The sequence below is a fragment of the Eutrigla gurnardus genome, assembly GCF_963514095.1.
Source record: "Eutrigla gurnardus genome assembly, chromosome: 3".
NCBI classification, from domain to species: Eukaryota; Metazoa; Chordata; class Actinopteri; order Perciformes; family Triglidae; genus Eutrigla; species Eutrigla gurnardus.
The window spans coordinates 32078047-32102498 of record NC_139917.1 but is presented as its reverse complement, the minus strand read 5'-3'; the positions used below and the strand labels follow the sequence as shown (position 1 = coordinate 32102498).

At 44.5% G+C, this 24452-nt stretch overlaps 5 protein-coding genes across 5 annotated transcripts; 2 read left to right on the top strand and 3 right to left on the bottom strand.

The window, feature by feature from the left end:
- Window positions 1–1035: 1035 nt before the first annotated feature.
- On the bottom strand, window positions 1036–4027 carry wdr83os (WD repeat domain 83 opposite strand). The gene is made up of 4 exons (XM_084005494.1): window positions 3869–4027; window positions 2993–3098; window positions 2495–2592; window positions 1036–1372 (listed from the first exon to the last, which is right to left on the bottom strand). The coding sequence occupies exons 1-4, from the start codon at window positions 3916–3918 to the stop codon at window positions 1306–1308; spliced, it is 321 nt and encodes a 106-aa protein (XP_083861620.1). The 5' UTR covers window positions 3919–4027; the 3' UTR covers window positions 1036–1305.
- A 677-nt stretch (window positions 4028–4704) lies between these two features.
- On the top strand, window positions 4705–8937 carry wdr83 (WD repeat domain containing 83). Its single transcript, XM_084005489.1, has 10 exons — window positions 4705–4863; window positions 5298–5408; window positions 5675–5795; window positions 5880–5985; window positions 6076–6124; window positions 6388–6514; window positions 7204–7271; window positions 7463–7571; window positions 8041–8155; window positions 8546–8937. Exons 2-10 carry the CDS (start codon window positions 5306–5308, stop codon window positions 8690–8692), a joined length of 945 nt encoding a protein of 314 aa, XP_083861615.1. The 5' UTR covers window positions 4705–4863; window positions 5298–5305; the 3' UTR covers window positions 8693–8937.
- Window positions 8938–9008: 71 nt separating this feature from the next.
- Window positions 9009–12642, bottom strand: LOC311010803 (persephin). Its single transcript, XM_084005453.1, has 2 exons — window positions 11100–12642; window positions 9009–10169 (listed from the first exon to the last, which is right to left on the bottom strand). The coding sequence occupies exons 1-2, from the start codon at window positions 11176–11178 to the stop codon at window positions 9727–9729; spliced, it is 522 nt and encodes a 173-aa protein (XP_083861579.1). The 5' UTR covers window positions 11179–12642; the 3' UTR covers window positions 9009–9726.
- A 3584-nt stretch (window positions 12643–16226) lies between these two features.
- On the bottom strand, window positions 16227–17912 carry LOC311011645 (transcription factor IIIA-like). The gene has a single exon (XM_084006699.1). It carries the CDS (start codon window positions 17826–17828, stop codon window positions 16749–16751), a length of 1080 nt encoding a protein of 359 aa, XP_083862825.1. The 5' UTR covers window positions 17829–17912; the 3' UTR covers window positions 16227–16748.
- Window positions 17913–18423: 511 nt separating this feature from the next.
- yju2b (YJU2 splicing factor homolog B) lies at window positions 18424–24369 on the top strand. The gene is made up of 10 exons (XM_084006686.1): window positions 18424–18496; window positions 19492–19533; window positions 19654–19707; window positions 19782–19864; window positions 19999–20054; window positions 20143–20203; window positions 20915–21057; window positions 21443–21615; window positions 22559–22697; window positions 23125–24369. Exons 2-10 carry the CDS (start codon window positions 19531–19533, stop codon window positions 23559–23561), a joined length of 1149 nt encoding a protein of 382 aa, XP_083862812.1. The 5' UTR covers window positions 18424–18496; window positions 19492–19530; the 3' UTR covers window positions 23562–24369.
- The last annotated feature ends 83 nt before the right edge of the window (window positions 24370–24452 follow it).

Here is a 24452-nt window from a genome sequence, read left to right as displayed (position 1 = left end):
TTCCAGCTGTGGTAAACTCCATATTTGTACCAATCCAATGGTCAGTATTCAGTCTACTTATGATGTCACTTGTTCATCACATTAAATGAGATGTTATTGTCCTCTAAACAACCAACATGATGTTTGGAGACAGCTTTTTACAGAAGGACCACAAATGAAAGGAAAACTAATTCCACTAACAGATCCACAGAAATATAATCACCAACTATTTTCATCATCTGTTCATCATCAAAAGTCATTTTTCATAAAGAAATGTCAGAAAATGCCGTTTTCAGTCCCTCAGATATGGCTTTTCAAACCCTGGAAACACTAAAGTTCAAGTGTTTTCAAGGATTACACACACACACACAGAATGGGAGACAGGGAGTTGTTTAAAGTAGCAGTCAGGACAGAATCCAGTGGTTTTCTGGTGTAAGCGAGCCGCCACTCAGGCAGGAGTAATTATATACACACACACTAAATCAGCCTGGCATCCAGCTGACTCTGCAGCTTACATACACACAAACACACACACACACACTATTCAATATTCAATTAAATATTCTTTTATATCTGAAATCTATCTTTGCACAGTTTTATGATTTATTCTGGGTGAAAGTATTCACGCTACAAATATAAAGTGTTATAAAGTATCATCCAGAGGGGTGTTTTTATCTTACTATCTTACTGGAGAAACTCTAGAGTTTTTCAGTTACAACATACTGTATATGAGAAGTGGACGTCGTCATGGTGACATCACCCCTTGTGGACTACGGCCTTGAGCTCCATCTTGGATTCTTTGCAACCAGTAGAAGGAAGTGACCATATTTGGACTGTGGAGGAGCGATGGGTGGATCCGAGTGCCCCCCCGAGCAGCACCCTTACTGGATCTGGATTCATGTGGATTCTGGTGTAAAGTCGCTAACAAAGTTAGCTTCATGATTCAAAGTAAAGTGTTAAATTTATCTTAGTAGCTAAAAAACAAACAATATTTATGAGTTATTGTACAGAAATAATAATTTCAATGTGACAAAAGACCATGTTCTTCAAATCCAGTTCCTTTTAAAAACTTTATTCACGACATTCTGCAGCAATGGATCAGAAAAAAAGTAGATTTCTTTTTACTTAACACACAAACTTAGAAAAGTGTAAAAAGTGAAGAACGTGTGATCCCTCCGTCTCCACGCAGCATCTCTACCGTCCGCCTGTTTCCTGTCTCTATTATATTAACTTCCTCTCCGTCTTTCCTCGACAACGGCCAGCAGGGGGCCGACCAGCTGTTTCATCTCCAACCGCGGTTCAAGCTCCTCTGTGATAGGCCCTTGGTTACCATGGTGGCGACATCGGCTGAGGGTTCTGGAGGTATGACATCACGACTGCCGAGATGGACAGCCTGCAGGCACACAAACGTCAGCTTTCCTTCATTTCACTACTTTCCTGTTGATTCATGAATGTTGGTGCAAGATCAGTTTAACAACACGGGGGACTTGCATCTCGTCTCGGCTCCAGACGGACGTCCTAAACCTGGCCGTGAACCAGCGTCCACGCACCACGCGGCCTGGTGCATTAAGTTCATCGTCTGACATCACTTGCTGAGCCAAACATTTTGCGTTACTAAACCGTGAGCACGTCGAGCTCGTCTTTAATACAACCTCATCTAGACGATAGAGCAGAAGCCCCCCCCCCTCCCCCCCTCATTGTGGATGCGTCTGCCAGACCTGGACCGGAGCCTGGACCGTACTGGATCGCTCTCTCATAAGCAAATGGGAACGCACCCACCTGGAGGTCACACAGTTAAAAGCTTTTGGACATTAAGGAGTTGGCTCATCTGGAGTCTGGGCGGCAGACAGGAGAGAGTCTAACCTACAGATTTAAAAGCTGAATAATTCAAGACTTTCACGTAAACGTAGCACCTTTAATGGCCCTCGTCTCCGCAGACAAGACGGTACAGATTCTCACGGTTTGTCCAACTTGTAAGTTTGCAAGTGAACACGCTTCTCTGCCAACGTCGGAATACTGACGAGAACGTCTCTTCTCATAATCAGGGTTCCTACACCTTTTTCAAATTCAAGCACTTTCCAAGCATTTCCAGGTGCATTTCCATGCTTTTCCAGCCCCTTCCAGCTGTGGTAAACTCCATATTTGTACCAATCCAATGGTCAGTATTCAGTCTACTTATTCTGTCACTTGTTCATCACATTAAATGAGATGTTATTGTCCTCTAAACAACCAACATGATGTTTGGAGACAGCTTTTTACAGAAGGACCACAAATGAAAGGAAAACGACTAACAGATCCACAGAAATATAATCACCAACTATTTTCATCATCTGTTCATCATCAAAAGTCATTTTTCATAAAGAAATGTCAGGAAATGCTGTTTTCAGTCCCTCAGATATGGAGATCTTCTTTTCTCTGTTCTATCATAGATGTCATCACATACAACACACATTTATAGACCTTTATTCTACATCCTACTTCCTGTGTGCAGGAACATGTGGTGGCGTTTACTCACATGAAGCTGCTCATCATCTGCTTGGTGTCCTCTGAGCTTCTGGAGTTTGCGAAGCTGATGAAGGAGCAGTAGACGGCGATCCAGGCACACCACTTCAGCTGCAACACAACGGGTTACAAGAGGTTAACAGACGTGAAATGGGACAAAATAGGGGCCCCCAAACAGAATCTTGCACAGGGCCCCCCAAAAGGCAAGTAACAGCTCTGCCATTTCGTTCGGTTCAAACAGACTCGGATATTCTCTGTCGTTCCAGTTCGTTTGGGCCGGTGTGAATGCCATCAGGCGAACACTGGTGAGGACCAAACAAGCAAACCGAGACCACTTGAAAAAGTGGTTTGTATATTGTGTCCTTTGAGGTGAAAGTCATCCTTTCATCTAAAAAAAGGGGAGATTACCTTTAATCTTCTAAATGGAGTGAATGGGCAGGACCGAGGTCTACTGTTCAGGGGCGCCAGGACAAAAGAATGAGAGGTGTGTGTGTGTGTGTGTGTAGGTCACCTTGAGCATCAGCCCACACATGCTGAAGATCATGCCGAGCAGGTTCATGTAGTCGGGCGTGGGGTCCTCCAGGGTGGGGTTGCTCTCTGTGCTGGGGGGTTTGTACCTGCAACACCACAAACATAACCTTCACCAAAAACAACAAGCATTTTATTCGTATCAGACCCGGTCGCCTAACGGCACCGATATTCAGCCGTTTTCATGGTTTATCTGTCATTTTTTAAAGCCGATTTGACGATAAAATAATTTAAATTCAAAATGTGCTACTTTGGCTCCGATGCAGCCGCGGTCTAACCACTCTATGCTCTTTATTTGAATAATTTTTCTTATACTTACCGGTATATATGAAAAGGCCATATTGGTCGACCCCTACCAGCGAGTCTGGGTGGGTCATGTGACTCTCACAGTATTAAAGGACCCGATAAGAGGTTAATACCCTGCCCACTAGTCACAGGGGTCAAATACAAGCACTTTTCAAGCACAATCCTCAGTATTCAGTCTACTTATTATGTCACTTGTTCATCACATTAAATGAGATGTTATTGTCCTCTAAACAACCAACATGATGTTTGGAGACAGCTTTTTACAGAAGGACCACAAATGAAAGGAAAACGACTAACAAATCCACAGAATGTATTATATTGTTTTATATGTTATATTATTAGTCGGGTGTTCGGTCGTGTGTAACATAATTCCCCCCCACAGTCAAATCAAGTAATCGCTAATCCCTTTAAGCTAGGTATTATTTAAAGGGTGTTAAAGGTTAGCCCGTTAGCCGTTAGCTGCTAGTTAGCCGTTAGCTACCGTTAAACAAGCTAATACGCTCCGCTGATTCCATCGAGGAAAAACTCCCGTCTTTCTGTATGAAACACTCACCTTAAAATTTTGTTTTGTCTCCTCGGATCTGCCATATTGTTGGAAGTCATAATGTGCCACACGTGCCCTCCCGGGGTCTTTCTTTTTTATTTATCCCTTCAGAAGTTTAAACGCCAGGGAGCAACAGACAGCGGATCGGGGTCTTCATGAGAAGAGGAAGAGGGTGTCCTGGGGTGGCCATATCCGGCGAGTTTCAAAATAAAAGCGTGAAGAAACCCCGTCGGCCATAACGGAACGGTAAAAGGGTATTTAGATAATTAAGTTTATTAGCAGGATGACCCCGTTTTCGAGGAGGTCCATACCACAAATATACAAAGAATACAAAATACAAAATACATTCACACACACACACAAAGCTCTCCCAAGCCCAACTACCATCATACTCAGCGACCTCGGCCCCTTAAATAAAATAAAATAAAATAAAATAAAATAAAATAAAATAAAATAAAATAAAATAAAATAAAATAACATAACATAACATAACATAAAATAAAATAAAATAAAATAAAATAAAATAAAATAAAATAAAATAAAATAAAATAAAATAAAATAAAATAAAATAAAAATAATTTGAACTTTTATTTTGACAGGAGTATATTTAATCCCCAGTGTCATATCTGGCGGATTTCAAAATAAAACGCGTGAAGTACCCCCGTCGGCCATGACGAAATCGTAAAAGGGTATTTTAACTTATATTTTGACAGGAGTATTTTTGATCGCAGTGTCATACCCGGCGGTTTTAAAATAAAAGCGTAACGCGAACCCGTCGGCCAAGATACGAACGGTAGAAGGGTATTTTAACTTTTATTTTGACAGGAGTGTTTTTTCCCAGTGTGCATTGCGCGTGCTATCAAACATGTCTTCTGAAACGAACGGAGGAGCCTGTTGATGGTTACTAACGCGGGATAAATGTATCATATTAACATATAACGAATACATACTGCACCGGGAATATCGGTATGGTACTTGAACTGTCTGATAAAGCCATTTAATAAGTAAGTAGCACGAAGGAAAGTAACGTTTACTGCGTGAAGGAAAGTATTAACGTTAGCTATAGGCTATAGCAACATACCGGCATGCTAATTTACAATAGCACCCCAAAGTTATATCATTTAACAACAAAGGAAGACAACATACGTTCGAAAAATAAATAAAACAAAAACAGAATAAGGCAAACAGTAAAAAGAGACCAGAACTGTTAATGTATTACAGCATACATGTTTTTGTATCGATGTGACGTAGGGCAGCATCCTGCGTCTGCCTGCTCCTTCTCTATGTCTTCGATCTCTGGATGGATCTGATTTATGTTTGTATTTCTTCTATATTACAGTATGTTGAATGCTTGGGATAAATAAATACAGCTGGTAAAGTGGTGATGAAGGAGGAAGTTGGTGATGTGGCTCACATGTTTGTGCCCCCCCACACTCAGGTGGTCCCATGTCGTTCCCCCAGCCCCGACCTCAGGCTCCTCAGCTGCCTCAGCATCTGCTCCGGACCTTGGACTGTCAGCAGGGAGCCGTCAGGGCGGTTCGCTTCAATGGTGAGACAGACAGAAATATATGTTTCAGCCCAATATGATGGAGACCGTTGAGATATGACACGTCTGGTTGAGGACAATGTCCAACGATTATCTTTTTAAATATGCACAATGTGGGTTCGTTACTTACTTTGGTAACTATCAGAGGTGTCAAACGTACATGTTTTTTACTTAAGTAAAAGTTACAGATACTTCTTTACTCAAGTAAAATCTTCTACCGGCCCCCCGTCCTCTCTTCCTCCCGTCCTCCCGTCTCTCTGCTCTCTCAGCGGATGGGAACTACCTGCTGTCTTGCGGCAGCGACAAATCTCTGAAGCTGTGGAGCTCGAGCCGCTGCACGCTGCTGAAGACGTACAGCGGCCACGGATACGAAGTCCTGGATGCCGACGGGTGAGAGCTTCGTCCACGGCCTCCCTTCATTCAGCACGACGCTTTATGAATAATAACCCCCTGTGTGTTTTCTCATCTCAACAGTTCCTATGACAACAGCCACCTTTGTTCCTGCAGCTCTGACAAGACAGTGATCCTGTGGGACGTCGCCACGGGCCAGGTCACACGCAAACTCAGAGGTCACGCCGGGGTCAGTACGGCTGCGATGACGCGCTTTGGTTTTTATTTGTTATTTGTCATTTATTTCTTTTAAATTTGTGATGAACATTTGTGCTCACAGAAAGTCAACTGTGTCCAGTTCAACGAGGAGGCGACCGTCATCTTGTCTGGTGAGTCAGCAGCCTCTTCCTACGCCGCCTTGTTGTTGTGGGATCATCCCTCCTTCGCTCTACAACATCGTTAATGGAAAAGGTCCAGAGACATAATAATAATAATAATAATAATAATAATAACAATAACAGACATGTAAAAATATAAAAGTTAAAATTATTGGTGAGAATACTCATAGAAGACTTTGATTAGATATTTAATCCCTAACTCAATAACATACTGCTCATTTACTGATTCTATTGATTGTTTATTCCTCATCCAGGCTCCTTAGATGGGACGGTCCGGTGCTGGGACACCAGGTCCAGAAGATTCGAGCCCATCCAGGTTCTAGACGAGGCTACTGACAGCATCAGCAGCCTGAAGGTGGTGCAACACGAGCTGCTTACCGGGTCAGCACGCTAAACAAAGGTTCTATTGCCATGAAAGCCGCTATATGTTGTTTGCATGTTGGAGTTGATCTGAAGATTCTGGTTCTGAAAAGTGAAGCCAAAGCTGATGGTCCTTAAAGCTGTATTATCTCTGCCGGCCACCAGGGGTGACTCCTCTCTGATTGTATAGAAATATATGAGAAAATGACGTTCCTCTCGAAATACTTATACTTTGGCCGGTTTGGATGCAGTGAGGTTGTGGCGTTCCTCAAGGTTCCTTTGTGGGACATGTGATATTTGCTGATGAACCTCAGATATCTAGATATTTAAAAAGTTCTGTCAGAAATATGATTCTGATTTACGCTGTTTATGCAAAGCAGTTTGATTCTATTTTTTTAATATATGTTTATATTCTCTCTGCTGGCCACCAGGGGGCGACTCCTCTCTGGTTGTATAGAAGTCTATGAGAAAATGGTCCTACTTCTCTCTTGATGTATTATCTCAGTAAACATTGTAAACATGAGTTTATGGTCTCAAGCTCTAGTTTCAAGTCTTCTTCAATCCAGCATGATGTTCATTTAGTACATTATGGTCCATTTAGAGTCCACCAGACCAGAAAGCAGGGGATGCTTTAGGGGGCGGGGCTTACCTGCTGATTGACAGGTCGCTACCGACTGTATTTTCAAAACACGTGACTGTCCTGCGTTTAGGTCGGTGGATGGCCGAGTGAGGCGCTACGACCTGAGGATGGGACAGCTGCACATGGACTTCGTCGGCAGTTAGTGATCTTTTTTTCACAATTACATTTAATTTCAATAACTGTTACTGTTTTTTTTATTTGTGGTTGAAGATGCAGAACCCTGTAACGTGTGTGTGTGTGTGTGTGTGTGTGTGTGTGTGTGTGTGTGTGTGTGTGTGTGTGTGTGTGTGTGTGTGTGTGTGTGTTTACACTGTTTGCATGTGTTGCAGGTCCCATCACATGTGTGTGCTTCAGTCAGGACGGTCAGTGCACTCTGAGCTCCAGTCTGGACTCAACGGTCCGCCTGCTGGACAAGTCCACCGGGGAAATGCTGGGAGAGTGAGTTCTCATTTACAGACCTGCAACAGCTTCTTCACCTGACATTATCCAGCCGAGGTTCAAACATGACCGTCACGTGTGCTGCCTCAAGCTTAATAACTATACGATTGAAAAAAATGACAATTACAATATAGTGCATGGTATATTCTTTTTTTTTTTTAAGAGAACATAATTCATTTTCCTTGACCAATGTGAGAGTCCAGAGAGACGGGATGTGTTTTGATATCAACCTTCATAAATAAACAAGTGCAATAATAAGTAGACTGAATACTGACCATTGGATTGATACAAATATGCAGTTTACCACAGCTGGAAGGTGCTGGAAAAGCATGGAAATGTACCTTGAAATGCTTGGAAAGTGCTTGAATTTGACTTTGGAAAAGGTGGAGGAACCCCGTTTGTAGTATTCTTTACATTTAGTTTTTTTCTTTTTTGTTCTTTTCATTCATTCGTTCATGGTTTCACTCAGGTACACGGGACACAAGATGAAGGGCTACAAGCTGGACTGCTGTCTGTCCAGTAGAGACACCCACGTCCTGAGCTGCTCGGAGGACGGACACGTCTACTGCTGGGACCTGGTGGAAGTGAGTGTCCCGTTACATTCATGTCCATAGACCAGAGATGTTCAACCTTGGGTCCGGGACCCCTAGGGGGTCCGCAGAGTTACTGCAGGGCGTCCCTGAAATGATTTGATCTCAAACTATTTTTCTTCCAAAAATGTGAATATTTACATTTACATTACATTTAATGAATATGTCCAAAAGTCCACCTTAACATGAAAACAACCTATAATAAGCAAATATTAATCTGTTTTTGGTTTGTTTAATATTACAAACAGAGTTCCAAAGTAAAGCGGTGAAAATCTTCTTGATGTATCGTAAACTTAAACAGATTTTCAAGCAACATTTCAAGCTTTATTTCTAGAAACGGATTCAGGAAGTGAACTGAAAGGAGTTGTTGTTTTTTACCTCCAGGGATCTTTGTCCCTGAAGCTGCCGGTGGGGAAAGCCGTCGTCCAGTCGCTGTCCTTCCACCCCACGGAGACCCTCCTCCTCACGGCCATGGAGGGACGCGTCCAGGTGTGGGGGGCGGAGCCTGAGGAGGACGCGGTGGCTACGTAGAGACGGTGACAGAAGTCAGTCTTTAAACATCTAACTTCCACATTGTAGCTTGTGTCGTTGGAAAAGGAGCAAAACTGCATTACGAAGCCGCTGGTCCTGAACCAGATCCTGACTTGGACTCTATGTGGACTCCTAAATGAGAGCCGTGACACAGATTGTGAAATCCTTCCGATGTTGAGCTTTGGCTCTCAGACGTTTATGATCTGGATGTGAATCTGATTTCACCTGAATAAACACGTTGTTGTATGAATCACGCCACATCATGTGATCATTCTCTTTATTCTAATGACACTCCCATCAGCCACTTGGTCCTGTACAAGTTCATCTTTATTGGGAACCGAACACACAGAGATGAAACACATCACAGAATAATTTAATCAGCTTGACAATGAAAGAACGGCGACAAATAAATAAATAACTTATCTTACATAAATACATTTATTTCAAACGGGAGGAAAAGGTCTGAATTGTTGAGAGCTTCATTCGGCTGCGTGAGGAACCGTGGAGGAGCGTCGACGCAGCGTCGTACGCATCATCCATCCTACCGCTCAGATGTTCAATAAATACAAGTCAGCTTATTTACAACAAGAAAAACAGTAGCTTGTAGTAGAATCACGCCTCGCTTCAGTTTGACCCTTTTTTTTTAGATCTCAGAAATTCAAGATTCTGCTAATCAGATGTTTCGTTCTTCATCAATTCTGTATTTATTGCCAGCGTCGGATGAAAACTCCCTTTTCCAGAATGCAAACTGTTCACGATCTAAGAAAAGCAGCCGTTCCTTCTTCTGATCGACTGCTACAGGAGTCTTCTTTCTTTTATTATTAAAGCTCACAAAAGCCAAAAGTAATAAACTTGAATCCTTTTTGAGGCTTGTTGGATCACAAGACGGGAGTCAAAACATGTAAATCAACAACACTGGATTCATGAGGGGTTTTTCACCCAAAACGTGGAAGCTTGAATAAGTTCATAAGAATAGTTTTGTCATTTTGGAATGAAACTCTTCATCTTCCAGCCGACTCGTTACACCACCCCGTCTAGCCAACGCAGCTGCAGCCCGCCGCCGACAGCTTCTCCACCTTGTGCCAGCGGTGCGAGTTATCGAGGAAGGCCATGTCCTCGTGGTGGGTGGGCCTGCAGCAGGGCGTGCTGCTCCACGGCTGCCCGGCCGCCGGCTGAGGCAGCACGCCGCTGAGCAGCAGGTTGGCGAGGGTGAGGTCGTGGTTGGAGCGGACGTGAGGGCACGTCCCGCCGCAGTACTTGAAGAGGACGGCCTCGTCCGAGTCGTAGCCCAGCCCCAGGTTTCGAACCTGCAGCAGGATGGAGCGCAGGCCGCACTGGGCGTCAGCTGGGTCAGAGCGGCGCAACCGGATCGGGGCCACGGGATGGAGCGACGGCCCGAATCCGGAGGCTTCTTTTTGGTCTCCTGCGTTCCTCTTCTCCTCGTTGGTGTGTGGAGACGCTGTCTCTGGTTGCTGATCTGGAAAAAAAGGCAGAAAGGGTTAAAAAATGAAAGCTTCACTTCCTCTCGTTACTTTGGCTCATTTCTTGAAACAGATTTACGTTCTCAAAGCCCTTCTATGATCCAAGACGACGCCAGAACTCACTTGCAGAAGGTCAGAACTCACTCAACACACTGACCCGCTTCTAAACGAAGCCTCATTAAAACTGCTGCTGTATTCAGGGGTTCATACGGGTGACAGACTGAATGAATTGTGCATGTGATGAAAGAATTCACACAACGGTTCAACTGAGAAGCAACATAATCAGTTTGGATCAGCGACATATATTCAAATAAGCAGGTAATTGTAGATACTTGTACTTACTAATTTGCATATTTGTGCTAAAATATTTGCAATAAGTTTAAAAGAATGAGAAACTCAAATCTGTTGTGAAGCAGAGGTGTTTTTAAAGTATTCCTTATCGTTTGAGATTCGGGCCAAAGCAATTGAGAGAAACCAAAGTCGAGCTGAAACGTCCACGTGAAACGGGTCAGACGGGCGCGGCGTCGCGTTTCCACGTGAAACGGGTCAGACGGGCGCGGCGTCGCTTCGGGAGGAGCTTCAGATCGATGGGTGGACGGAATAATATTATTGGCTGGAATTCTAGCTGATAAAAGCACGCATCATCTTGTTTTCTAGGAAGAACATTTGGATGTAAAACATCTTTTTTGTAATTTTATTGACATATGTTTAAATAGGTGAACAATGTGATCTAAAAGAGTTTAAAAAAAAGGCATTCGTTCAACTGTAACTAAAAAAATAATGGAGACAGAAAATCTAAATCTAAAGTGATCACATTTCACAAGTCTAGACACGCTATTTAACACGTCACTCTCAAAGCAAGGGGGAAAAAAACATTTTAGCCGAAAGGTCAGAGGTCACGATCTTCCCCTTCAGCCAGCACTTACCAATCAGGGACCACAGCCGGCGGCCCTCTCCCCTCTGGACACAGAACAGGATCACAACCAGCTTCAACAAGGACCTCATGGCTCCGGTCTGTTCTCCGCCGTCGCTCAAGATGAACCAGACACAGGTGTGTGTGTGTGTGTGTGTGTGTGTGTGTCTGTGTGTGTGAATGTCTGTAAGTGATGCTCAAGATGCAGACGAGTCACAACCTCCAATATATAGCCCTCGGAGATGAGGGGTGGGGGTGAAGGGTTGAGATGAGGAGGTGCAGGGGGAGACAGACACTAACCCGTTACTTGCCAACAGACGATCCCGCTCACCTGAGCCTGACAGGCAGCGTAGGAGGGCAGGCGGGCGCTTGACCCAGAATAAGTCCCGTTGAGATCATCTAATTGGTGTAAATCACCGGCTCATTGCTGAGTTTCCCCCAGATGTTTTTCCAGAGGATGTTGGCCCCTGGCGGTATGGATTTTTTGCTTCTGAAAAGCTGCTGAGGAGCGACGATGTCACGTTGATGATGCTGAGAACGCCGTGTGATTAATGAATGGGGAGATAGGCAGCGAGACAGACGGCCAAGAGAATACATTCGTAGACGGAGCTTTATCGATACACAAACACACAAAAATGATCCATGTAGGAAATGTAAGGTTCAAAGTAGGATGCGGGATGAGACATTGTGGAATGTCTTTCAAAAAAAGCTTTTGTAGCTTCTCTTATCGCAAACAATAAGTAAAGCAAAAAAAACCCAACAAACTTTAAAAGGTTAAACACCACATCAGGAAGGGAAGTTGGGTTATAATTAGAACACAGCGGCCTGTTTCAGCAGACATTCCACAACGGGCGACTCATCTCGGGCTGCTCCATAAATCGAGGGATTTCATCAGCAATGTGCGGCTGACATGTAGAATATGTAGAATATGTATTATGTAACGGTCATAGAAGCCCAAGCAGGTAGTGAATGGAATTTGGAGTTTGCAAGAAAGTGCATATTTGGACCCTGTTTGCTGCCATGCAGATGCAGGTCAAACACCTCAGTGCACCTTATTTAGCAACGGATGCAACTGAAAATATGAGCTGAGGTTTGTATCCGTCTGCCCGACTATATCTGACACAACTGGGTTCCTTCGACAGATTATTAGATTGATGTTCTTGGTTTCAGCTTGACCACTTAACGTATAACTTAGCTATATTCAACAAGCACACTATTCATACTGGCAGCGATAGTTGCAACTCCTCCTCAATGTCTAGAGGCTTTTATTGTGAAAGGTAAGAACAGAAGGACTGGATCTAGGCTGCGGTTGAGAAGTTTTTTTCTCTGAGGAAGGTTCCTGTAAGTGTCTGAGTGTCAGCCATTATGAGAGCTGTTGGACTCCTCTGAATGTTAAGGAAAGGTGCTTCAATGCGTCCTGTCATATCTCCTTTAGGAAACAGGGCTGCAGTGGAGAAACTACAATGATGGACTCCAAAATCACATAGTCCACTTCTCCCCATGTTGTTGGTTCTATGAACTGCTGGTTCACTGACCGGCTTCAGGTCCAGCAGCTCCTCCTTCCTCCTGCTGTTACAATCAAATCTGTAAACCAACACACCAACACTGTGATAATAATGTGAATTTAACCCTTCAGTTCATCTTAAATATGGACAGTCAGGTCACAAATATTATTTAACTTCCAAAGTTGGAAGTGATATTAAGGAAAGGAACCTAGGCTTCCAGTCACAAGAGTTTCCATGATAAATTAAATTATTAATATTTTGAGTTATGGAAAGGTGTTGGATCTATTTCACCCCTTTCAACAAAGTGCTATACATAAAACATTAAAACGAGCAAATAAAATAATAAATAAACCAAAACAAGAATATAAAGGGAATACAAATTGCAGCGCAGTATAATAATTCATATTTTCATGTTTTTCCTTCTGGCTCAACGCCACATTTAAGGGTTCGGACGTTAAGATTCACTGAATGTGGGGGAAACCGGAGCACCCGGAGAAAACCCCCATTCTAGAACTACAGTGGACTCAAATCAAACCCTCACCTTCTAGCTGTGAAGAGCCTCGTGCCAGCCTGCAGACGTCTGAGAGGGTTTTGCCCACAGACGAGAAGAACCTGCAGATGGCACTGCACTTCTTTGGTGGCATCATCAGGTGATCTCTGACAGAGGAGGCAATGTAGTCTCCAAGTGCTGGTACCTCGAAGCCCATGAAAGCCTCTGTAATTCTCCCGGTGATGCCGGCGTGTCCAGCGCCCACGCTGTCAGTACCAGGAAAGCCTTCATTCATCAGCTGTTCATCTTTTGTGATGGTCCTGAACCTCGTGGTTGTTCATCGTCCACTTTCACGATGACGGCGATGATGTCCTCTATGACTGACCGGATCGGCCGGCTGACTTTCATTCTGGAGTCCCAGTGGAAATGGGCCTTCAGGCGTCCCAACGTAAGATGTAGAAACGCTCCCACAAAGTGCTTTCCAAGGAACATCTTAATTGTGCTTCTTACTCCTTTGGGAGACTCTGATATGAATGACAAAGGAATCATCCCTTAATCTTGAACAAATACTGAGCCATGAACTTTACTGCCGGGAATGTGGGAGAACGTTTTTTTGAGACGGCACTAAATTAGAAGTGAAAAGTTATAGTCTACTTAATGTGTCTGACTCTGACTTTACCCAGAATACCTTTCTTCATGCTTCGTCTCAGTCACTTCTTGCTATCAACTTAATTCATCTTTATTTTTTCTCTGTCGAGAACTGGGAAAACTATATTTTCCAGACTAATAAATGGGACGTCAACAGATTAATTTAATCTCTGTGAAATATAAACGCATGCAGGGGAAAACCGGATCACCTGACTCTCCTCTGTAGTCAGAGGCTGCAGCTGATACGGTGAAGTGCCCTTGAGCAAGACACAGAATGGCATCCAGATGCTAGAGTTTATAACTATACTAGGGCTATACTGGGACTATACTTGGGCCATACTGGGACTATACTGTGGTTATACTGGGGCTATACTGGGACTATACTGGGACTATACTGGGGCTGTACTGGGACTATACTGGGGCTTTTCTGGGGCTATACTGGAACTATACTGGGGCTATACTGGGACATTGTGGGTGGATTTTGAGTCAAAGGGCCCTTTGGGTACAGACAGGCAAAAGGCCCCACCACCTCTCCCACATCTGAGCAACGTTGTGAAGACTTGTGCCTCTTTGTGGTGGTTTTGTCTCTTTTCTAGTCATTTTTGAGTATTTTTGTAGTGGTTGATTGTCTATTTCTGGTTGTTTAGCTCCTTGTTAGTTTTGTCATGTGTCTCTCCCTCACTCTTTGGGCCCGTGGGACTGCACCCACTAGACCTGTTCATGTAACCCCCCTCGTTTCTGCAGACACAACCTGCCCAAGTTGAAAACAATAAGAGCTCCGCTGTCCACAAGCAAGCAGAATGATTCTCACGGAGACAATCCATTTCCCGGTAATTTGATGAAGTCCAGGTGAGGGATGGAAAGGCAGAAGGGAAATGCGGGGGAGGTGGAGGGAGAAATACAGTGGAGACGGAGCAATCCCATTGGATTAGAGCCTGAAGATCCAGTCAGGAATTCAGGGGTTTGTCAGAAGACAGGAATGGAAAAAACATGGCATCAATTTCTGTTTAAAAAAGGGGGGGGGGGGGGGGGGACGCAAATCATTTTATACAATGGTAAACCGGGCCAGATCTGAAACCTGTCTGATTCAGTCTCAAAACTAGAAAAAGAAAACCCTAAAAAGTGTCACCAAAGCCAAAATTGCAAAGGGAACATATAGAGTGAAGTGAGCTATTGCTTCTATAAGACGGTCAGAAATGAAAGTTATTGACAGATTCCAATTTAAATCGTTTTCTCTTAATAAATAATACATTTACAGTAAGATAAACCCTCGTGGGCCGGCTGCAGATCCCGAGGCTTCGCTTTAAAGGTTGAAAACAAACTGTATGTAAAAAAAAAAAGATTCTTAGAGGGAAAATAAATCAGTCAAACTCACTAAAGTTTTCAGTGAAATCTCAACGCAAAGTGATGATTTTAAGTGAAACACAAGGAATCCGGGTTTCATCACCATGTCTAGAAAGAGGAAACGGATCACAGGACATTAAGTGTGTGAATGCTCATCAGACGAGGTCTGCTGTGCATTATTCCGGTGAGCTGGTCGGACAGTCGGCCCATATAGGGCTCGTCTGAGCCGGACAGGAATGTAGGGGAGCAGCCTTCCTGTAACGCCAAATATTCGGAGAGGACTGAGCCCTTCGGAATCTCAAACTCGCACGGAGCCGCTCCTGTTTACGCCGTAAATCTGCCGGTCGGAGCCGGGATGCTCCGCCGCATGTCACCCAGGCTCGAGGAACGGCGGGGTGTTTTTGTTTCTCTCGTTCCAGGTTCCTTCGGGTTTTGCAAAAACAAGCCTGGAGCACCGTGACACGACGACGGCCAGGTCAAGTTCAAACTGTTGTCACAAAGATGGAAAACACTCCAGTATTGTGTGCTCTAGTTTAAGGATTCCTATTAACTGGACCTAAGGGGTCAAGCCAAAACCCTGACAGGGAGCCTCAGACCACAAGTGGACCGGGCAACCGCCTCTCTCTGCTGGCCCCCAGGGGACGACTCCTCTCTGGTTGTATAGAAGTCTATGAGAAAATGGTCCTACTTCTCTCTGCTGACCACCAGGGGGCGACTCCTCTCTGGTTGTATAGAAGTCTATGAGAAAATGGTCCTACTTCTCTCTGCTGGCCACCAGGGGGCGACTCCTCTCTGGTTGTATAGAAGTCTATGAGAAAATGGTCCTACTTCTCTCTTGATGTATTATCTCAGTAAACATTGTAAACATGAGTTTATGGTCTCAATCTGTAGTTTCAAGTCTTCTTCAATCCAGCATGATGTTCATTTAGTACATTATGGTCCATTTAGAGTCCACCAGACCAGAAAGCAGGGGATGCTTTAGGGGGCGGGGCTTACCTGCTGATTGACAGGTCCATTTAGAGTCCACCAGACCAGAAAGCAGGATCTTTGAGCACCTGGAAAAGCACCATATCAAACATACGTATTATTATTCATAAATACACACTGAATCAACAACTTTAACACTATTTCCCACATGGGGATTTATTCAGTGCATTCATCCATTTCCAGTTTGTTCCAACATTTCCCATCTTTTTATTTTGATCATCATCATCTTGGACAACAAGGTTCATGAGCGAGAACGCTGCGAGGCCCGACGGTGATTTCACGTTTGCCACATCTGGACGAATCAACAGCCATATAAAGATCATATACATGTTTATTTGTTGTCCCTTTCAAGGTGATTGGATGAAAAGTCTCGATGTTGGGCAGAATGCAGCGTCAGGCCTGACTGATTAGACATAGAAAACAAGCATCGAACATTATATGTTATAATACAAAACATATTAACCAAATATGTATTTTCTTACATAAATATAAAAACGACTACAAAGACTTTACACCCAGATGGACGGAATTTGATGTCGCTGTGCTTTCATTTTCAGAAAAGATCAAAAAATTGATCAAGTAAATCAGCTGAGGTGACTGTTTTACTTCTCGGGGGGTGACAACACAGTGGACTGAATTTATTAGACCCCCGATACCCCGACAGGCAGATCCTTCCTCGTGTCTGAGTCTACACAGTCAGAGGGGTCGCCAGGGCGTCAGTCAGCCTGTCCACGGTGGGGCTGTACAGCAAGGAGGTATCCTGAAGGAGGGACACCAGCTCCACGGGACCAGGTGGATCCGTCGGCTCTGGTCCAGACTCTCTCGGGGATCCAGGCTGCCTGCTCTTTTTCAACACCACGCTCTTTGTGTGACTGTAACCGCTTAACCTGGACACCAGAGATCTTTTGGGCGGGGGCTTCCTCAGCTTCTTCTTCTGCGGGTCGTGGGCGATGCTGTGGCGCTGGAGACTCTGCCTCATGGCGAAGGTCTTCCCGCAGCCTGCGTGGCTACAGGCGAAGGGCCGCAGCTCCTCGTGGAAGGAGCTCACGTGGCTCTGCAGGTTGAAGACGGTGGTGAAGGACCTGCCGCAGTCGTCCCTGGGACACCGGAGGACCACCCGCTTGTCCGAGTGGACCCGCTGATGCTGCTGCAGGAACCAGGAGTCCCTGAACACCTTGCTGCACTGGTCGCACTGGAGCAGCAGCCGGTGCTGCTCCTTCCTGTGCTTCAGGTACTCCGTCCAGGTCTTCCCTGTGAAGTCGCAGCCCTCCTCCGCGCAGGGGTAGCCTCTGTGCACCTTCTCGTGCCGCTTCAGCTTAGCGGGGACGGTGAACCGCATGTGACAGCCGTCGTGCGTGCACGGGTACGGTGGCAGCTGCGCGTGCTGGTCACACACGTGGCACTTGAGCTGCTTCTTGTACTTGAATTCGAGCCCGCAGCCCTCGTACGTGCACGCGTACTTCTTCTGCTGCTCCCGCGCGTGAACGCGGCTGACGTGTCGCACGCGGTTCGCGTTGGTGCCGAAGGCCTCGTCGCAGCCGGCCTCGGTGCAAGGAAACGGTCTCGCGCCGCTGTGGCTGAGCTCGTGCCGCGCCAGGTGGAAGGGACTGCAGAAGGACTTCCCGCAGCCGTCGTGCTCGCACGCGCACGGCTTCACTCCCGTGTGCTTGCACAGGTGCGCGTCCAGCTTCCACTGTTTGTTGTACGCCGCCGCGCAGCCCGCGAACGAGCAGATGTAACGTTTGAGGGGCTCTGTTTTTGGCTCCATTTCTACTAGACCCGAACACGACCAGGAAGTCCGCTAGTTCCTCTCAGCACATTTTCCGGTTTGACACCGCTACTTCCTGCAAGTCTCTGCGACGTCACCTCCGACACAGATTCCTGCTGCCTTCAGGTGCTAGTCGGAAGAATCTACTTTTTTTCTTCTTCTTTTTTTATTGAACATACAGCACAAAAGCTCGTAGAGGAAAACACAATCTGCAATATAACATCGCGATCATTCAGAATAAAAACAAAGAATTCATTAATTCAAAGTAAATATGGTCAAAAAAAAATATTTGAATGCAGGACCATTAAAATACAAAATGAAATAAAGCAGTACATTTCAAAACAGAAAGAACCGAGATATATCGCCATAAATCTTTCTCACTATTTTGCTAGAATGTTTTAAGTGATACAAGCAACAGCTAATACTTGCTGCACTGTTAAAAATAAAGAAATCTTCTCCGGTTCCGGTCTCAAACTCAGGTATCAAATTCCCCACTCCGTCCTTTATTTGGTTTATATATTATTTCAAATTATTTTTTACATCACGAGACAGTCGAGACAGTCAGCACCTCGTATTTCCCACAAATCCGAAAACACGTGAAGGCAGCATACCCACCGGCCCTGTGTGGCGTTCAGCTGGTGTGTGTTTGTGGAGCTGAACGCGCGTTTGTGAGTACATTTAATGTTGAAACTCGAGAGTAAACACGTCAGCAGCGCGTCTGAACGCGACGACATCATAGCGTTTACGTACCAGCTGTCATTTAGCGACAAGTTTACATATTTACGCGAAGAAAACGCTCGCGTTACGTATCGAGCTAGCTTGTTGCTAATGTTAGCTTGTTTTTTTTTTTACAGCTCTGACGTGTGACGCAAAGTCACACCAAACTGCATGCAAAAATATGACACTTTAGTGTTTTCACACGTCTTGTGAAGCAGTGTAGCTTTTAAAACGCGTAGTTTCTGTAGCGTCTGTTAGCTAACGCTCACGCAGCCAGATGTTTGTTGTGGTTGTAGTTTACTCTGTAACGTCATTGGGCTACATCCAACGTTAACGTCACGCTAGTTAAAATGACACATTCCGCATTTACTGATTTACTTATGTAAGTGAAGTCACACCAAACTCTTTACGTAAGGAGACGTGTAAAAACACGTACAGATTCAACCTCTTTATTGTTTACATTGTTGACTTTTCACATTTGTTTACATTTTGAACTCTTGCCCTGAAATTATTCATACACGTTTATGCTCTTAATTGTAGTGTTTTTATTTTTTGTTTTATTTCATTTTATTTTCTTTTAGTTCCGATGAGTCTCATATGTAATGACGGAAAGTCACACCAAACTCCATGCAAAAATCAGATAATTACTTCCAACTCCAGGTATTATCAGAAAGAACTGACTCACACAATGTTTCTTATTGTTGATGTTTTATAGATAATCTTTTATTTGTCTTCACTATTAAACAAGTTTAGAGTTTTAAGCACATTTAGATGATTATCAGAGTAATATAGTGAATTCTTTGGCCAGGTTAATTGCAAAAAGACATTTTCGTATTGTCCCGTGCATAAATCTGAAGTGAATGTACCTTTTTACATGTAGCCTAAATGTTAGCCTTGCAACATGGGGTCAGTGACATGCTTTCTTTTTTCTTAATCTGGTGAAAAGGGTTGAGTCCGTTACCGGCGTGGAGATCCAGACGTCACTATGGTAAGTCACGATGTGTAGAATTGATGTATTCATCAAGCGGCAAATAACCAAAAGATAATATGCTTAAACACAACGTTGTACTCTTTACTAACGAAGCTCCTCACACTGTTTTCTTGATAGGGTGAAAGAAAAGGACAAAACCATTACTACCCTCCGGATTTTGATCCGGTCAAGGTGTGTACGGTCACACAGTGTATTTTTAGGGCTTTGTGTATAAAATGCTGACCCACATTTCCATCATTCTTTAGCATGGATCCCTCAATGGCTACCATAAAACTCACGCTCTGCGAGAGAGGGCCAGGAAACTGTCCCAGGGCATCCTCATCATCCGGTGAGTACGCTGCTCAGAAATCAAATAAATTAGTATTTATATATTTATATATATATATATATATATATATATATATATATATATATTTAAATCAGAACAGTTTTTTTCATTCTCACTGTTTTTGTTCTGTTCAGGTTTGAGATGCCCTACAACATCTGGTGTGAAGGCTGCAAAAATCACATCGGCATGGGTAAGTTTGAAGAAAACCCCCCGACCCATTTAGTCGGCTTCACCCAGCGTCTTTTCATTTCCACGACACTGATGTTCTGCTTGTCCAGGGGTCCGTTACAACGCGGAGAAGAAGAAAGTGGGGAACTACTACACCACGCCAATCTACAGGTAAACACACACACAGACCCTTAACGTAGGTTTCATGTGGTTCTGCACCGGGGGAACCAGTGTCAGTTCTGCTCCGGTTCCTGTTTACACCGGCGCTCCTGAGGAGTAAACAGGAAGTTACACAGACTGACAGGGAACTGATATGGTTGTCATCAGGAACAACGTGGGGGGATTCAATTCTGGTGGACCGTCAGCAGTTTATGCAGAACATTATGTTCCTTGATGAATACATGTTTGTATGAATTGTTATATTAACCACGTCATGATTGATAATGGTGGAGATTACATGGAGCTTTTACACCTATTAATAACCTGCGCTGATGTGCTTATATATCACCTTAAATACTTTTACTTCCTGAACAGATTTCACCATCAGCAGATGGATTTATTAGTCGTTTTAACTTCTGCAATCACGTTACGATCACGTCTTCTGTCATAAAATCCTGTGGTTGGTTAATTTGCCTCATGCCACAATGACCTGCAGCAGAGTCCACATGGAAAAGGACCGAGATCCACCTTTTTCATGCATCTGGTTTTGGTCCTCAGCTGGGTCACCAGAGGGCCGAGTTTGTTTTAGCCGAACAGGTTCGATGCTGAACCACCCGGAGCCGTGTGCCACAGTCATCTTTAAACAAATGGAAAATCCAAATGAATCGCTCTGACAAATAAAAATGGAAGAATTTAAGATATTCACAGTGTTTTTGCCTCCAGGTTTAGGATGAAGTGCCATCTCTGTGTCAACTACATCGAGATGCAGACGGACCCGGCGTCCTGCGACTACGTGATAGTCAGCGGGGCGAACAGGAAGGAGGAACGCTGGGACATGGCTGAAAATGAGCAGATCCTCACCACAGGTAACGGATTTGTGTTCCGTATCAAACCTCAGATAAAGAAACACCTGACTGGCTTCGCTGCCGTCTGTCCTCGTGGTGTAATTTAAGCTTCTTTAGATCAGGCAGTGTCATCTCAAACTGTGGAGCTTCCTGTCAGCTGATGTCATTCACATAAACGACGACCAGGAATAAACTGGAACACCTTCTAGAATGTTTATGTTTGAAACTGTATATTGTGTAGTTGGGGTCGTCACAGCCACCAGCTTTTTAAAGGCACACTTTCTCCATGTACGTGTTTTGTCAAGGGTGGAGCGTTTTGATACTCTTAGTATAATCCACCTGACTTTACTTCTGAATGCTTGTTTCCTTGTTCCTCATCGTCTCCGTCCTTCTTCTCTCGGTCCAGAGCACGCCGAGAAGGAGAAACTAGAGACGGACGCCATGTTCAAACTTGACCATGGCGGGAAAGACAAGGAGAAGCTGAAGAAGGCTCTGCCGTCTCTGTCTGAGATCCAGGACCACCAGTCAGGCTGGAAGGACGACTTCCAGCTCAACAGCTCCCTCCGCAGGAAGTTCAGGGTAGGACAGCTCACCATCTGTTATTGCTGCTAGTTTTGTGCTTAATTTTTACATTGATAACATTGAAAGGGGAGTAAAACTTTGTCCCAAATGTGTTTCGATCTTTGTCATCCACTGTTTAGAAGCAACTCTGATATTGCAACATTATTTCCTGCAATATTAATTGCAATATCTGGGTTCATGACATCATCCAGATGTGCTCGGGGGATTTCACTAAGCTAGATTCACTGGATCTAGCAATACGTGGGCTGGTCCACCACAGCTGGAGGAACCCAGAATACAGTATTGATCTGTGATTTAATATCAATAACCAGATGAAAGGATGCTGAAATAACTCCATCATGATGGTGATCAGTAAAAAGTGCTGAGTCATGCTTTGTTAGGTCTGTCTGCAAGACCACAAGATAACTACTGTTAAAACGCTGGTTTTCTGAATGGAGTCTGGTTGATGGGTGCTAGGCTACGCTAACATTGTAGCTGCTCCACCAACACTCCATATAAGGTCATCTAGACATAAATACAGCAGAGACCTTGTTGTTTGGACTACAGACAGTCTCTGGTTCCTCCACATAGTCTGGTCTGGTCTCTGAACTCATGTGAGCTACTATCTAGACCTCTGGGGGACCACAGACAGTCTCTGGTTCCTCCACATAGTCTGGTCTGGTCTCTGAACTCATGTGAGCTACTATCTAGACCTCTGGGGGACCACAGACAGTCTCTGGTTCCTCCACATAGTCTGGTCTGGTCTCTGGACTAATGTGAGCTACTATCTAGACCTCTGAGGGACCACAGACAGTCTCTGGTTCCTCCACATAGTCTGGTCTCTGGACTAATGTGAGCTACTATCTAGACCTCTGAGGGACCACAGACAGTCTCTGGTTACTGACTGGTGTTTGCACAGTTTGTATTGATTGACTGCTCTGCTTTGATTGGCGTCTTTTAGACGCAGAAGAAAGTTCTGGCTGAGCAGGAGGAGAAGGACAACACGGTGAGGCTGAGGACCAACCTGTCCATCCCATTGCTGCCAGAGAAGGAGGAGGACAAGAAGCTGGCAGCACTGCTCACCTACCAGGCTCCTGACTGTAAGTAGCCGATACAGGCTCCACACACACACACACACACACACACACACACACACACACACACACACACACACACACACACACACACACGATGCTGATTGATGCGATGTGTTGTAGTGACCAGCAGACGCCTCCAGAGGTCAGTGTCTCTGTAGTGTAACAGGAAGCTGCACTCAGAGCGATGGAGACTCTGTGTTTCCATCTTTTGTTGCCTTAAAAAGCTGATAGTTTATAGTTGGGATGTGAGTTTTGGAAACATCCCTAATTGAAACACTACTTCCTTGTTTTGTGTCTTGTTTGCATCTCGTGTGTAGTCTGAATGATCTGTACTCTACTGCATCTAAGTCTCTCTTTCTTATCTCTGGAATGTTTTTTCAACGACTTGTGTGTTAAAAATGTCCTCCTCGTTGTTCCCCTCCATAATCAGCCTACGAGGACAAGCAGCACAGCAAGCGGAAAGAGATCTCCTCTCGTTCGTGGTTCAACTCCAGCTCCACGGTGCCAGGGGGCGCCGCAGGCGGTCTGCTCCACAAGCTCGGCCTGCAGGGCAAAGAAGCGGCGGTGGCCAAAGCCCTGGCCTCGCCGTGCTGCCCCCTGATCCGCAGACGCTCTGTAGGACCGGAAGGCAAAACCAAGTCGCACTCTGACGTCGGCACGTGTGATGCGGTGGTTTCAGCGCCGGCTTGGAGAGAGGAAGCAGCAACACAAGCGGGACAGCGAGTAACAGAGACAAATGACTCCACAGAGAGGCATGTTCAAACCACAGAGGCAAAGGATTGTGGGAAGGAGAAGGGACGGGGCAGTTTATCTCTCCCATCCCTGGTGGCGGACTACAGCGACTCAGACTCAGACCCCGGACACTGAGGCGGACTGGGATCGTTCTGTCTCGAGTGTGTGGAGGTCATGAACAGTCGCCGTGTCGTTTTGCTGAGAGTGAAACAAATGTGCGATACATAGAAATAAAATAGGAGTATTTAAATGAATGTGGCAGGATGTTCAGAGTAATACTTTTGTCCTAATATGACCAGTGAAGCCAGTTGAATCTATCCGTTCTACTCCTTTCTTTATCTATGGTGTGAAATGAGACTTGGGTGCTGAATGCATTATGATAAATGTGTCATGTGATGACGGCGTGACTTCAGAATGTTTGTTTCAACAGGTTGTGTTTGTGTTAGTCAGGTCACCCAGCGTCACATATTTGGTGATTTAGATTTTTAGATGACCACATGTGGGATCTGATGACAAAACCGTCGAGCCCCTTTGGAAAATGAAAAGAACAGAACCGTGTGAAATGCAGTTCAACTGTTGTTGGAGTAAAGTTTGTTACCAATCACCATTTAACACCATACATCACATGTTCACTTTTTGACATAATTTTCTGTTTATTTCTACAGTTTTGTGAGAAGTCAAGTAAATGTGACACAAAAGAGGAAGCAGAAACAAGTACTTTCTTTTTTTATGCTCAGAAAACTTCTGTTTTTTTCCTGATTCGACTTGTGCTCAGGTTGAAGTCGGGAATTGCGATGCTTGAATTACACGATGACGTCACCAGTCTTTAAAGACTTGACACCTCTGTTGCTGATGAATCCACAGAACTGCTTCTTATATTTTCAAAATAATGAGAAACGTTCAATATTTCTGTTCCTGAGTATCTCCACAAAGCATTAAAAAATTAAAAACGTTCTCAATGTTTTGTCAGTCGTTATATATAATGTTTCTCTTTATTTTAAGATGCTAATTATTTTTATATGCTAT